The sequence below is a fragment of the Excalfactoria chinensis genome, chromosome 12 (genome assembly GCF_039878825.1).
Source record: "Excalfactoria chinensis isolate bCotChi1 chromosome 12, bCotChi1.hap2, whole genome shotgun sequence".
In the NCBI taxonomy this organism is placed as follows: domain Eukaryota; kingdom Metazoa; phylum Chordata; class Aves; order Galliformes; family Phasianidae; genus Excalfactoria; species Excalfactoria chinensis.
The window spans coordinates 1,334,235-1,349,083 of NC_092836.1; the positions used below are offsets into that span (position 1 = coordinate 1,334,235).

At 46.1% G+C, this 14,849-nt stretch overlaps 1 protein-coding gene across 1 annotated transcript; it reads right to left on the minus strand.

Moving 5' to 3' along the window:
* Window positions 1-1,967: 1,967 nt before the first annotated feature.
* On the minus strand, window positions 1,968-14,775 carry EDEM1 (ER degradation enhancing alpha-mannosidase like protein 1). The gene is made up of 12 exons (XM_072347713.1): window positions 14,285-14,775; window positions 14,090-14,162; window positions 12,828-12,931; window positions 11,842-12,013; window positions 10,427-10,610; window positions 9,750-9,924; window positions 9,107-9,227; window positions 8,547-8,717; window positions 7,892-7,965; window positions 6,825-6,921; window positions 5,926-6,111; window positions 1,968-5,096 (listed from the first exon to the last, which is right to left on the minus strand). The coding sequence occupies exons 1-12, from the start codon at window positions 14,689-14,691 to the stop codon at window positions 5,007-5,009; spliced, it is 1,854 nt and encodes a 617-aa protein (XP_072203814.1). The 5' UTR covers window positions 14,692-14,775; the 3' UTR covers window positions 1,968-5,006.
* Between the last annotated feature and the right edge of the window lie 74 nt (window positions 14,776-14,849).

A 14,849-nucleotide genomic window follows, 5' to 3' on the forward strand; every position in this document is an offset into this window, starting at 1 on the left:
ACCTCCGGTTTGTTTGTCAACAGAAACAAAAAGCTCCATTTTCACGTTATGAATAACACGTGGCTATCAGCATCTTCATTCATGGAGTTCTGAATGCATCTCCTTCCTCCCCTCAGCACAGAACCATCCTCACTCTACCCACGTGTGTGACTGCAGGACCAAAGGCTGCTTCGAATGAAGGGAGCCACAGGTGGATCATGGAATCACAAAGGCTGGAAAAGACCCCTCAGATCCCCCAAGCTCAAAGGAAAAAAGAAGTTTGAAGCGAGGAGAAAGGCAAACACCTCCATGAGCTGGAAGAGCAGATTCTGTCACAGCAGCGCTGCTGGGACCATCTCACAGCACAACGTGTTTGTGCTTTTCTTGCTCGTTTCTCCTTAACGCTTCGCGCAGCTCCACCTAAAGGAGAAACGGTGCTCAGCGAAACGAGGCAACTGCTGCTTCCAAACGCTCCACCCAGAAGACATCGCTTCGTGCGGCTGCTGTAGAACTGCCACATTTCCAAACAGTGGCACAAGAGCGGTCTCTTGTGGAAGCAGATCAGATCTACAGCAGCCTAAGGATGCTGGAACCCAAACCTTCCAACCATCCCACCATACCTCACAAGTCACACAGAGTTTGCTTGATGTATTTTACCCTATAAAATGCCCAGAGCTGTCATACACGCTTTCCAACTTTAGATGCCCTATCATAAACTCTCATATACAAACCTGCCTGAACGCAGACAATGGCAGTGCTGACCTAAGAGAAGCTCCAGTCAAAGCAGTCTCATTGCAGAGCTGTAATATAGTGGCCCATCTATTTTCCCACAGCAGATAAGGGGGAAGAGGAGCATGGTCAGTACGGCCAATAGCTGCTTGGGGCAGTGACACCACCTGTAAATGGGCAACCACAGGGAAGGGCAGCAGAGCATCCAGAACCCACACTGGGTTCTCCACGGACCAAGAGAAAGGTGCTGGGAGACAGCAGCTGGTCAGTGCTCAGCCACAACCCATTACCTGCTCACAGGGGTCAGCTCAGTGCCACTACGCTGCCTTTCTTCACCCCACAGCAAATCAGTGCATTCAGCACAGGCTGCCCCTCCAGGCAATAGCCAGGGAAACCAGGGTGGTGGGAGGGGAAGGAGCTCCTTTGTTGGAGATGGTCACTTCCAATCTTCCTGCAGTACAGAGCCAGCCCTCCATCTCTGCTAAATGAAAATGCAGCATATATAAATGTCTTGTCCAGTAATCAAGGCAGATGGAGCTGGCAAAAAAAGCCTCCACCAGCCAGTAACTGCTTTGACAAACCATTAACTTACTGTGTGTTACTGCAAGGATATGGCTGCAACCTGCCTTTAATCTCACGCAGGGAAAATGATGCACACATGTTATGTGTTCCTGAGCTATAAAGGTCTGAGGCACAGACAGAGATGAGTTATCCTTGGCGAAGAAGAACTGTCAAGCTCTGGGTTAGGCAGGCTCTCCCCTCCTCCCCCAACCAGCCAGCAGAGCAATGGGTGAGCACAGTACTGTGCTGCTCACTGTGACACTTTGTGGTGGTTCATTAAACCCAAATCCCCAACCCACTGTTTGTGGCACACAGGTGAAGATCTACACTCCCCACACACACAGGACTACCCCACACACCCACAACAGAACCAGAGAGCTGATTTAGGACTTCATTACTTTACTGATGTCTGGAGCTCTTCAGACAGGGCAAATCACAGAGAACTTCAGGAAGAGCCCCAGACCTGCTTGAACAGCCCCCAGCTGTGCCTCCCTTTACCCACTGCTTCTCCCAGCCCACCTGCACCTCCTGAAGCTTTCCTCTCAGGTGAACAGCAAAGATGAGGTGCACACACTCCATCTTTCCCTGCCTTTGGGAGATGACATGTAAACTTGACGATGAATTCACAACAGCTACAGAAAAACACAGCTAGAAGTGGTGAAATACATCATTTTTAATGAAAATCTTTAAAATTGAAGCTCAGTTTTAAAAACTTTGGACATTTCACAAAAGCGCATTTGGTCCTCTTAAAGGTTTCCCATCCCCAATTAAATACTCTGTTGAAAAACAACAATTAAGCATACACTGTATCTTTAATTAGGAAAAATTGATATTGCACATGATACCAAGAAATACAAAACCTGTTTCAGCAAGTTATTCCAGCAGTGTTACCAATTTCATTTACCTCTGATTTTCACAAACCAATCCACGTTAGTGCACAGCGCGTGCCCTGCCATTACAGAGTAAAGTATCTCAGAACACTTGTTTTCTTATTCCAAAAGAGAAACGTTGGCTCCTTGAAGGACACAAACCTTCCACCATGTACCAGAACCAGCCTCCCAGCAGGCAGGAATGCTCTGGTGGGATGACAGCCATTGGCTCACCTTGGCAACACAAATTCCAGCACAGTTTCTAATGAGAAGCTGCCCATCCACGAGCTGGCACTGCAACTAATGGCCCAAGTCACTACGGGCTGAAAGGCTGCAAGGCCTGCCCACTCTGCTCCCACTGCACATTGCTTCTCACTGCTCTTGGCACATGTGAGAAGTGAAAAGCAAGGTGGTAGGAGATTGTGCAACTTCATTTCAGCCCTGGGGAAAACTCTGGAGCAGACTGCAGGGCACAGCACTCAGCTGGAACCCTTACCAAGGCTCAGGCTTTTCAGAAGGCACGATATAGAGGCAACTGCACGATGCATAATGCACATTCAGAGAGCTCCAGTGCCAGGTGGGGAAAAACCACCACCAGAAACATCCACAACACACCTAGGGCGATGTCAGTGTTGGCATCCGCTACACTGATTTGAAATGGACTGTTCCAGAACGCCACGCTCTGCCTCCACATTACTGAGCACAGCAAGAAGGTCTGACCCTGCAGCATTTCAGAAACCACAGGCATTTTTGCTGTCTCCCTCCTGCAGGAGGCAGAACACACTCCCTCCACGCATTCTCCCACCCTTCTGTAGATGTTCACAGACTGCAGTGTGCCAGCATGCCCAGCCAATGCTTACCGGCTAAGGAGAACCATTCCCAATACGCCTGGATATGAACACTCTGAATGTGTGTTCTGCTTTGATTGAGGCAACTGAACAGACATTCCAGCAATAGGTTTGCAAAGCCAGTTCTGAAGGAGCTGGAACTGCCAGCTGCCAAAGATAGCAAAGGCAACTGATTCTACTGCAAAGTTTTGGGAAATCTTAAAGTATTTCCCTCTACCTCCAAAACCTCCTATTAAAACACATTCATTAAAACCAGGAAGACAGGAATATGTACTTTTTTTGCCTGAATATGAGATCCAGCTATCACGGAATAAAAGATTCTACAGTGAGGTCCCTGAGATACATCTGCACACTAAAAGATTCAAGCAATAACCTCTTAAGCACTAACTTCATATTTATTAGAAATGTTTTGAGTTGCAATATATGGCTTACGAGAACAGATGTTAACATAAAAAGGTGAAAATACAGCAGATCAAGTTTGCCCTTATTTTAAGCCTTAATTTAAAAACAATGAACCCAACTTGTAACCTTCAATTGCTTCAACTGCAGTCAGCAGCAGCAAGTAAAAAGCATGTAAGCAACGAGGAGCCACTGGAAAAAGAAAGGACTAAGTTGCTTGGCCTCGGTTTGTTCTCACCCCACAACAGCACAGCCTGAATTCAACTACCTTCATCCTAAAAAATCATATATTGCTATTCCTCAAATACACCTGAGCTGCAATTGAAGATGGCGGGGTGAAGCACCAGCAGTTTTCTCACTGGAATCAAAAGGCACAGCCTGCAGTGCACTCCCAGCACTGTGCTCAGCACCGACAGCTCCTGCAGCCATGGCACAGTTATGATGGCACATATCAAACTGCCTCGTGACAGAAGGATGAGCTCACACCTCTCACTGCCCCCTGCCCTACAATGATGCAGAGATGGCCCCTTTATCAATCACACTGACAGAAAACAAGCCCAGCAGTATTCTTTGGGATGGGCACGGCAGCCGCCCTGTTAGAAAAGTTGTTTCTTTTCCTTTTACGGTTGTCTGACATTTGAGTTACTCTTTAAATTACTTTGGGACCAACTTCATATTCTAACTAGCTACTCAGAAATACTCCATCCCTCCTCCCAGGTGAGCTCAGTTTTTCCTGGTATTGAGGAAAATGTAAGGCACTAACATTAATGCTGTAAGGAATGTGAAGGAGTTTGTTCTGCACAGACTGTGATAGCAGTTCTCAGCAGCATCTCTCTGGAAGAGGCACCAGGCACACGGCAGGCACTGTGACCCTGGAAGTGAGCTGCTTCCACAGCTGAGTGGCTTTGAAGTTTTACCCCTCGTCCTCCCCACCCTCTCCCACCCTCCCTTACAAAAGAAGGCACCAAATTTGTGTTATTAACGGTTTCTGTAGCTACAGCCCTTGTGACTGCACAGCAATATTCAACCGTGCACATGAGGGATCTCATGACTACACTGACAGCTTCTTATGTGACCAAGAGCTATCTTTTCAAGATACAGTTCTTCACAGAGCATTTTTGTTTTAGCCAAAACCCACCGCCAGTGGGTCCCTACCTGAGAAGCACTTCAGATTGTGTATTGCTGGTCTGAATAACCCAATAATTAAACTTGGTGTAAGAAATTGCACTTTCCCATTCCTTCCCCAATCCCGAGATCATTTCAAATTAAATACCTGACCCTTTTCCAAAGGGAAATCTGGGATGCAGCTACAAAGAGGTAGCTAAGTGGCACAGGCCAATGTTTTTTCCTTTTTTTAAGTATATCCAACCTTCATTTTGAACATTTTTCATAAGAAGTCTTAAAACGAGAAATCTATTTGGGTGGCACATGGAGCTCCCATAGTTCAAAAGACTGAACTCGTAAGGGAATTAAATCTCCCTTCACGTCCATAATTGAAAACTAACAAGCACGGGGACACCCACGTGACTCAGCACACACAGCTGTGCAGCTGAAGAGGAATATCCAGAGCCAAACCCCACGCTCTTCCCGGCACGTGACAAAAGTTACTTTGAAGAACCATTCAGATCAAGCCCACCATCCGATCGATCTGTCTCATGTAGTTGCTCTTCAATGGCAGCAAGTATCTCCTCTCATCAGGAACTCTGTTACACTGTTAACAAAATGAGAATAATAAGGAAACCTGCAAACAGTCAGTCCCGTATATTCTTTTGATACTGCAGTCATTTCAGCACTGATGACCACAGCCTTCTTCCCAGTGCAGAGAGTTGTACCCAGCAGCACTTTCAGTGCTTTCCCTCCCTCCCTTTACAAACTTGCAGCACAAACATCAGCAAGCAGCAAGCATTTCTCCAGAGCAAGCTGCAAGTTTCCAAATACAAGCCAAACTACTGCAGCTTGTTATTTGATCAATACTTCCTTCACTATGACAACTGTGAATGTCTTTTTTAAGATGAAATGCTCCTTTTCTACAGGGCTGGGGAAGGGAGGGCGAAGGAGCCACGCTAGAAGCTACCAGCAGAGACTTAAAAACATGTATTCAAAACATAACTGCTTTGGTTGCTGCCAGGCAATGCACCCATCCTTCAGCACTCAGTCAATTCCTGTTCAAGAGAAATCACCTTCATTTATGCCACCCTCTGCTCTTCTCTCTCCCCTCACAGCAACAAAGGAAAACTTTCAGGACAAGATAAAATGGAAGAGAAAAATAACTGGAAATGAACAAAGAAACTACGTACTGCAAAATACTTAAAAGAGGACAGGATTCACCTTTAGCACAGACCCTCTCACCTTACCTAACCTGCCCGTTTCACTGCTCTAAGGGCCGGTTTAACAAAGGAGCTGCTTGGCTATTTAACACTTACATAGGAAACAAAGCAGAACCCTGAAGTACCACCTCCAAGCTACTCTTCCACTGCCTAACCCAGTCCAACACACAACCCACCAGTAACACCACCAGGAACAGTCAGTGCATTGCTTACATTAGAACTGAAGTTGACGGCCTTTAATTCATTAGGCTTAACTTTTTCTGTGCTGCCCTCTTCCCCAGGGAGGATATCTTGCCACAGCGAGTTCCGAAAACGTTCATCCACAGACACAATATGTCCCTCAGTAGTAAACATATATTTATTTCCAGACTTATGCACTGGATTGTCTTCATCAAACAACTGCGGAAGAGAGAGACGGAGCTGAATTAAGTAAATTAAGCATGCACATTTTTCAAGTCCCCCCATTAAGAAGTTAAAAAGCACAGTCACGTGTTAGATCACAACTCATGCATCTGAAGCACCACTCTAAAAGCTCACTTTTTAGCGGCTAACTGCTGTCAGAGCAAATGGGAAGAAACAGTTTTGATATTTTAGCAGTTAAGAGAGCAAAACTTCTCATACAACTTCATTCACCCTTATTTTTCTATGCTGTATGTCTTTCTACGCAGACATTTCCAAGCTGGCATCCCAATGTTGCAATTCAGTCGCACATTTTTTATAGTAAAGGACACTGAGAACAGTAGCTTAAGCCATGTTGGCTCAAATGTTTTCTCCTATGACTGCCAAAGCCTGATAGAGAGTAATTGTAGGGCTGCTGCTATTCATCTAAAAAGGCTACAAGCAGCAACTCAGCTGAGCTGCAGCCACCTTCAGTCTTTCTCCCTTTTCCTTGCAGCTTCCAACCCTGAAAGAGCTGCCAGCTCTTTTATTTCAGCACAGCAAGGCCAGGCAGCTGCCCAAACCTCCAGAATTAGAGCGGGGTCAAAGAAAGGAACACACACCACCACTTAAATACCTCCGATTCCCCAGAGCCCTGCACAGTTTCAGCCTTCTTTGTTGTGTTTGTGCACAAAACTTGCAAGAGAGTAACTGTGAAATTATTACATACATACCAGGTACAAATATTTACATGTTTCACTGAGAAAAAAGCTCTCCATTCGATCCTCTTTTGTTTTCTCCACCACATGGTGTAACGTAGCATAGCCACACCTGCAAGATTTAAGTTTAGTTTGGGATTAGAACTCCCCAAATACTGTTCAACTTCAGACCATTCCAATGCAGGAGGGGTTGGGTTAAAATGACACAAGTCTCTTATCAGAAAGCAATGATGTTTCAGGTATCCTGATGAGACTGTAACCATAGGCACTGTGGTTGACTATTCCACTGTGTAGACTTACTAACAGCATCCTCCAAAGAAGCAAGGTGCTCTCCAATCACCAGTCCAATCACCCTGCATAAACAGGTCATTTCTCCAAAGTGAATACACGAGAGACACAGCTCTGGAAGCTTACTCTCAAGACAAGCTTTGCTCCTGAGTTACCTACTACTTTTCCAGATGAAGCTGTAAGCCATCACACAGTACACTTGTCATTCTTTCAGTCACACCCCTACACAGCATCCAAATCCCACTTAACTTCAGAACGTCACCATTTTATAAGACATTGCAGCTAGTGCAGACTTGTCTATGAGAGCAAAGCAAACACCCACAGCAAAACAAAGATCCACCATCCTGCCTTTGACTCCAGCAAGAGGTTCAGATGTGCATAACAGATATGCAGGATTCCCAGCTGCTGACTGGAAAAGAAAGCTGATGTGCAGCAGCCTGGCTTACAGGCCATGCTTCCAGTTAGTTAAACAGCACAGGCCAATGAGGTGAGAATTACTATTGCAGGCCATAGGAAAATAATAATGTTACCAGTTTTTGCCAATTGATCATCAATAACTCATTTAAAGAGTAGCTGTAAAATTATGAAGGCATATAAATTCGTTACTTGGACAATAGACTTCATTTTCAAATAAGAAATATAACTGTTCAATACATAAATAATCACTTGTGGTTTTCATGGGGGATCGGGTTTTCTGGTTTACCTACACTTAGCAGATTGGATTCTACAGAGTATTTACATAACATAGGTAAGTTTATAGCAGTGAGAGAAGGCAACGAACACTGAAGACTGACTTTGCTTTTGTGTATTTTTCCAAACTCTGCAGAATATCCATTCCCACATGGAGGTAAAATGGGTTCTTTGTGGCCTGAAGAAGGAAGAAAAACAACGGGCAGTCAGAATTCCTGAAATCTTGTAGAAGTAACACTTAGAGGCACGGCAATATCAGACTCTCACGTGTTACGGTATACTTATCTTTATAGGAACGTGACTTAGATTACTCTGTGCAACAATGCAGTAAAACTTGTCATAACATCAAGCTCTGATAGCTTTCCTACAGCCAGAAAACCATTTCAGTTTACTGCATCTGCTGCCAGAGACTGTGCCTGGACAACACAGCAGAGAAAGCAATTACATTTACTTCAGTGATTTCTATTAAGAAGTCACAAGGTCTCTTCTGTATAAAAATCTGCCAGCTATTCTTCAACAGGGTGTTTAGTCTCGCTTTTGCTTTATGTATAAAAGAGGCTGTTTTCAAAGCAAACAACATAGCAACGACATAACATAACAATTAACCACCAAAACAGAGACCTCAGTGTAAGAAGTGCAGATATAGAACCACTAAGTTCTAGTGGCTAAGTACACAGCAGGGACTGCAGCGGGGAGAAAGGGACTGAAGAAAGCCATCTTTGCCAAAACACGAGCTGTAAGCTCGGAATAATGAAGTACCTGGTAAAGAAGATACGTGGATTCCACTAATTCTGGCCTCAGTGGATAAAAGGGAACATCCGGTGCTTGCAATTGCCAGTTGTATCTTTCTGGGAGAGCTCCATACCGTTTCCATATGGCATAATAAAAAGCATGGAGACAAATAGCATCTTCTACGTCTCCTATCAACACCTAGATATGACAACAGCCATAAACATGCATGCTTAATACTGCCAGCAAGCAGCTCTCTGTGTATAAGAACACATCATACAGTGAAACACTGCCCTCACACACAGCATACTAACACTGAGGTTACATGAGTAAGTTACAAAGCATCTCAAAGCTCACATAAAGCAGGCCTTAGCCTTCCACTGTAATGCTGAACTGAAGCAATGTTATCCCAGCACAGGGGCTGAACTGTCCTAGAGCTCACTCTTACCAGAACGGACAGTTCAAAGCCACAGGTTAAAGCTCATCTCAGTGGATGCTCAACCTCACTGACAGGCTGGGATTAGAGTGAGCCTCTGTGAGAACCTGCCCACTGCACTGCATCTCTCAGTCTTTAAAAGCATTTGCTTTACCTGAAGTCCAGGAAAAAAGGCTTGCAAAGAGTCAATCCACGTGTTCATCAGCTGTCCGGTGAACATGTTTACATTAACGTACAAAGGCGGGTCACCTTCACCTTCATTGCAAGCTTCTCGACTGCCAAGTAACAATAAGAACAACGTTCACTGTTTTATGAGAACACAACGCATGTTTAATTTTCAGCACTGCCAATAGTAAAGAGAACAAGCTGCAGTTTGTCACTGCTAGGCTCAAAGACATTTTGAAAAGCACAAACAAGTCCATCCAGCTCTCAGAAAATGCATTTGTGTGCATCATATTCTTTAGCTTTGTCAGCAGACTCCTTACCAAAAAGTCACACAAGGTAAGATCAGGCATAAGTACTACACTAGCTAACTGAATACACTTCCTTCACAGCTCTACAGCCTTCTCTCAGCCTAGGGTTTAATGATTTGGATGGTAACCAGCTCGGCTTCTTTGCACCAATAGCACCATACAGATCATAGCTTTCTTTCCACAGTGCCTACCACAGAAATAAGGTTTTCTTCTTTGAAAAAGAGATGAAATGCTGTAGACAGTGACCAAACATTATATACGCCAACATACTTCACTAGAATCTTTTTGTGTTTAGAGAAATGATACTCATATAAAGTAACATACCCCCTTCGTAAGTGGTTCTGAATGTTCTGATAAGCATCAATGAACATCTCTAAGTCTTCCTTCTCTCCAAAGAGGATGTAGGACTTCAGGAGGTATTCATAAAATGAATCTGATCCTGCTCCCAAGCCACTCTGCTTTCCAACCCAATGGCCAGTCTGAATATTCACAACGTTTCCTGATAGAACAGACAGAAGCTTTAGTCTAACATTCTTAAGTGCATCAGAGAAAAAACAATCAGAAACAGGAACTTCAGAATAGAACACGTCCAAAAAAAGCCTTAAGAGGAGTAAACAGAGATTTTATTCAGTGTGTTACAGTGCCTTCATCCTAGGAGCTGGAATACACCTGCTCTTGTTTTAAGTATTTTTAGTTACCTGCCAACCTCAACCATATTAACAGGAAGAGAAATGCAGACCATTTCCCAGATGAATGAAAATCTAGTCTTTGCAAACCCATGCCCTAAGGACTCTCATGATCCATTTTTCTAATGAAACTGTAAAGTGCTATTAGGCCAACAGAAAGCACAAGGAGAGCACGACTTAATAGCTACAGAGGTAACAGATCAACAAAGTCTTTGACACATGAATGAAACCTGTGGAGTGACAGCACTCTAATACAGGAGACTGAGTCAGACTAAAACATACAGCCAGGCAATACAGCGTCACCTCAGGTATTACCTAGCAGTCCAGTGTTGTTACTCCTGAGACTCCAGAGTGCTTTGACAGCTCTCCTGGCCACCCATTCAAACGTGGAATCACCAAGCAGCCTGCTCAGAATACCAAACTCCACCAACAAGGAACCAGCTCCTGCAGTGCAGGTTTCATTATTGCTGTTTGGAGGAACCCCTTTCTTCAGGTTGACCTGTAAAGCAGAGAGAGTGCTAAGAGCAACAAGGCAGACTGCACCTCATGAAGCCGTGCTATGACCTGCAGCCATGCTCTTACTATAAGGCCTTTCTAGACTGATTTTTGCAGTGCACCAGAAGCCAGCAGATTGCTGCTTGGCCAAAAACTGTTCCAAAGAATTCGTATAATCATAGAATGGCCAGGGTTGAAAAGGACCACAATGATCATCTGGTTTCAACCCCCTGCTAAGTGCAGGGTTGCCAACCAGCAGACCAGGCTGCCCAGAGCCACAGCCAGCCCGGGAAATTCCTGAAATTCACCTTCCAACTTCATAGTATCACACTCAAGGTGGGAAATCCTCCTTTTTGTTACTCTTACACTTGCTAACCTTCCCAAATTCCAATCTTCTCTTTCATCACTTCTGCTAAGTGTTCAGGTTCTCCCACTCCTTCCCTACTTCAGTGCTCCTCAAGTCAAGAGTTTCAATGCTCCTCAACTTCCCTATGGCACAAAATGCTGAAGGGAGGTTACACCACCCTCAGCCGCCTTACCCACACTCTGAGAAGTGAAGGCTCACATTCCTAACACCTGACGTGTCTGGAAGAAAAGCAGTGCTGCTGTACCCAGAAATTCAGACCAGTAAAGCAAGGGCTAACCAGTTTTATAGCTGAGAGTTCTTCCACTAGATCTTATGCCTTCTTCCTTATGCACTGAGTGTTTAAGAGCAGCAGATGCCGCATTCAGGTATGCTGTAGTACTCTGGAGCACTCCAGACAATAACAAAATCCAAAGCCCAACAGAGCAGTTATTTCAGCCATGTTTTATTTGGTCACCACAGTTATTTCAGAACCAGGTCTTCAGCACAGGAATTCTCCCAGACTGTTTGCCTTTATCATATTTCTTGTCAACCTTCTCACTGACAGCACTGCTTGTTACTGTGGAAAGCGCAGGGCAGGGCACGTCCTAGCCAAACAGCATGGAAACAAATAACTATTGACCCACAGGCTGCAATGTACACAGAGAAAGGAAACAGCCTGAAGGAAAAGGTATACTAGACACGAGGAACAACTTTTATACCATCCATTTCACCACGGCTTAGTGCAGTTCTTGCACACACCCCATTTCAATGCATCTTAGCGTAGGCTAGCAACCGCAAACTGCACAAACTGGGCACAGAACTTCAGCTGCAGGACAGGAGAGATATTGCTTCTAAATTCCTTCCACACTCCACCAACACGCTCACTTACCCGAGGATATGGAATTCCAGTTTTGGTGTTCTCAAATGCTGGGAGCAGTCTCACTGCTAGGTCGTGAGCCATGTGCAGCAATTCGTTGTCATAATCCTTAATGGTCATATCACCAAACGGCTGTTTGGCATCCGTGATTATTATGTGGGCAGAAAGCAGGCTTCCCAAAACCCTATTGGAAAAGAGCTCCAGGTTTTAAGTCTAATCTGAGCCTAGTTCTTCAGCTCAGCTCTCACCAGCAGCACGTTTAACAGCAGCACTGCTTTCTGCCTATTGGAGGCACTACAGAAAGAGATCTGCTTCTTCCAGCACCATTAGCAGTAAGATCCAGAACTCACACTGGTTTTGTCATCTGCAGAAATCTCAACATCTTGTACTGCAAAACTCAGCCCCCCAGGAGCACACTTTAGCCTACCAAGTCGAAGCACAGACCACATTCCTCACCTCCTTTCTTTCTTACTGCTGCAAATGACACTAAGTTTGCTATATAAATGTAACTTTTCCCCCCCAAAATCCTCATGAAGTTAAGCAGCAATTAAACAAACAGGTTAAGGCAGTTATTCAAACAATGAAACCATTCGATATCAGACACTGCTTTAAACCCATCTCTAAAGCTGGCAAGTTCTGTTTTTCATCTGAAACAAAAGTGAAAGCAAACAGAAGGTCCATGGAGGATGATCAAAACACGCAAACTCATGTTTGTGGTGCACAGAGCTGAGTCTGCTGCAAGACCAACAACAGAAAGTAGCAGGCTGAAAACCAGGGACAGCTGAAACTACCCCTGTATTGCTGCAAACCTGACTCACTGAAATAGTACTAAACAAAGAAAGATGCAACACCTTCATAGTATGCTCAGAAAAAAACCTTAGCCAAGGAAAAATTATGTACTGAAGACTACCACAGAAATCCTTAACAATGATTTTATTTCGAATCCATAGCATATGAACACTGAGCCTTTAACCCCATTCTGGTTTAGAGCGACGTACCTGATGGTTGCCTCAAAAACCTGGACTGTTGAGTCTTTGTCAAATGAAACTGTGTCAATCACCAACTTCACCGCCTTCTGGAACTCGGAGGAATTCCCCATTACCTTTTATATAAATAAAAATCATTATTATTATTATCATCATGCATAACTGCTGCTTGAAAAGAAGATGGAAAGTGAAAAAGTGGCAACATCACTTTAGACCAACATTACGCAGGTACTGAACAGAGTCCTTCAAGCTCCTGCTAACAGACCTCCCAGACAGTTGCCCATCACACAGACATTTAAAACACGAAGTTACTGTTGTTGGAGTGTGAAGGGGGCTGCTCTGGGTTTGGCCTCTTTTTCTTCTACTGTGATTAATTCAGCCTCAGAGTGAAGGACACTATCAGATGTTCACAGACCTAGCAAGACCACCTTCAAGAGGTCATCAAATAAATGAATGCTTTACTACAGGCCGTGTTACCCTTTACCTCTTCCCTGCAAAAATCCATCCTAAAGCACTACCTAACAGCAGTCGTTCAGAACCATAATGCTACCTCAGTTCCAATGACACCTGCAGTCCCATAAGCATTCTAAAAGAAGCTCTGTGCTAGTTCTGAGTCTCAGTTTCCCACACCTGGGTCCAGAATTAACCAGCAAACAAACGGTGACAGACTCCCACTTTCCTGGCCTTGTTTCCACTGCTGACAGCTGAGCAGAACAGATCAGGGCACCATATTGTCAAGGGCATCTGGATCTCCTCATGACTCTCAAAGCCTCTCATCCACCCAACATCAGCCCTTCAGAAAGTCACGACCATACCTTGTTAAGACCCTGCCTTTAGGTTTAGTGACATGACTGCTCGTGGTCATTATATCCAAGTTACACGAGTGGACCTTTCCATTACTTTGCAAAATTCACTTTGTTCCTTCCAGCTCCTCCTGCTCACCTCCTGAGCTTCTGATTCAGTTTAGCTTAAGAAGGCTCTGCAGTAAATCTGAAGCTCTATCAGACAGCACAAGTGCAGTTACTGAAGAGATTAAAGTCGTTAAAGGACTCCTGGTTGTGAAGGCTAGCTAAGGGTTAGGAGATACCTGAAAGCTGGAGGTCAGATTCTGCTGCCTGCCTTTGTAAGTTCCCTGCAGCTGACAGCCAGCCCGTTACTGCTCTCATCTGTGACACCAGGACCTTCCTCCTTGCTAACTAGTGGCTCTCTGGGACAACGCGTGTTCTGTCCGGGCACGAACGTGGGAATAAAACCAAAGTATTTTGGCAGCTCACCGCTAAGGTATCCAGTGCATCGATCAGCGTTAGCGAGTAGTTTCCTAAGACATCGTTGATGTTCAGATTAGAACTGTAAAACAAAAGCCGAGCGTCAGGCATGCCGGCCAGCAGACCCGCACGGGTTAGTCAGGCGGTGCGTTCCGCGATGAGGCCGCTCCCAGCGCCCGGCCCGATCCCCCCCGCCCCACTCACGGGTCGTCGCGGTCGGGCCCGCGGCCGCAGCAGTGCAGGGGGTCGAGCTCGTCGCTGGGGAAGGCGTGCCGCATGTAGCTGTCGTAGCCGAAGGCGAACATCCCGCGGGCGGCGTCCCGCAGCCGGGCCCGCAGCTGCGGGGGGAACGCGGCGCTGTAGCGGCTCTCGTACTCATCGCGCCCCGCCGCGCCGCCGCCGCCTCGCAGCGACCCCCAGTGCGAGGAGACCCCGCCGGGCGGCGGCCGAGCGGAGCCGGGAGGGCCGAGGGCGGCGGAACGCGGCGGGAACGGGAAGGGCAGGCGGAGGCGCAGGCAGAAGCCGGGAGCCAGAGCGGGGAGCAGCGCCAGCAGCGCGTGCAGCGCCAGCCTCAGCAGCAGCAGCCCCAGCACCAGCGAGCGCCATTGCATGGTCGCCCGCGCGCCGCGCGCATAGTTCCGCCGGGCCGCCCGCCCGCGCCGCGGCTCCTGTGACGGCGGAAGAGAAACGGCGAACTCGGCCGCGACCGCCCCGCCCCGCGGCCCGTTGGACGAAGCGCGGGGCGGGCGGGGACGGCCGTCACTCATAG

Excerpts from the sequence above, each read along its gene's own strand:
- EDEM1 (XM_072347713.1), bottom strand. The coding sequence starts at position 14,691 with ATGCAATGGCGCTCGCTGGTGCTGGGGCTGCTGCTGCTGAGGCTGGCG. Across the intron at positions 6,112-6,824 it reads CATGTAAATATTTGTACCTG|TTGTTTGATGAAGACAATCC; the intron begins GTATGTATGTAA and ends TCTCTTCCGCAG. Across the intron at positions 5,097-5,925 it reads CCGTCAACTTCAGTTCTAAT|TGTAACAGAGTTCCTGATGA; the intron begins GTAAGCAATGCA and ends TTTTGTTAACAG.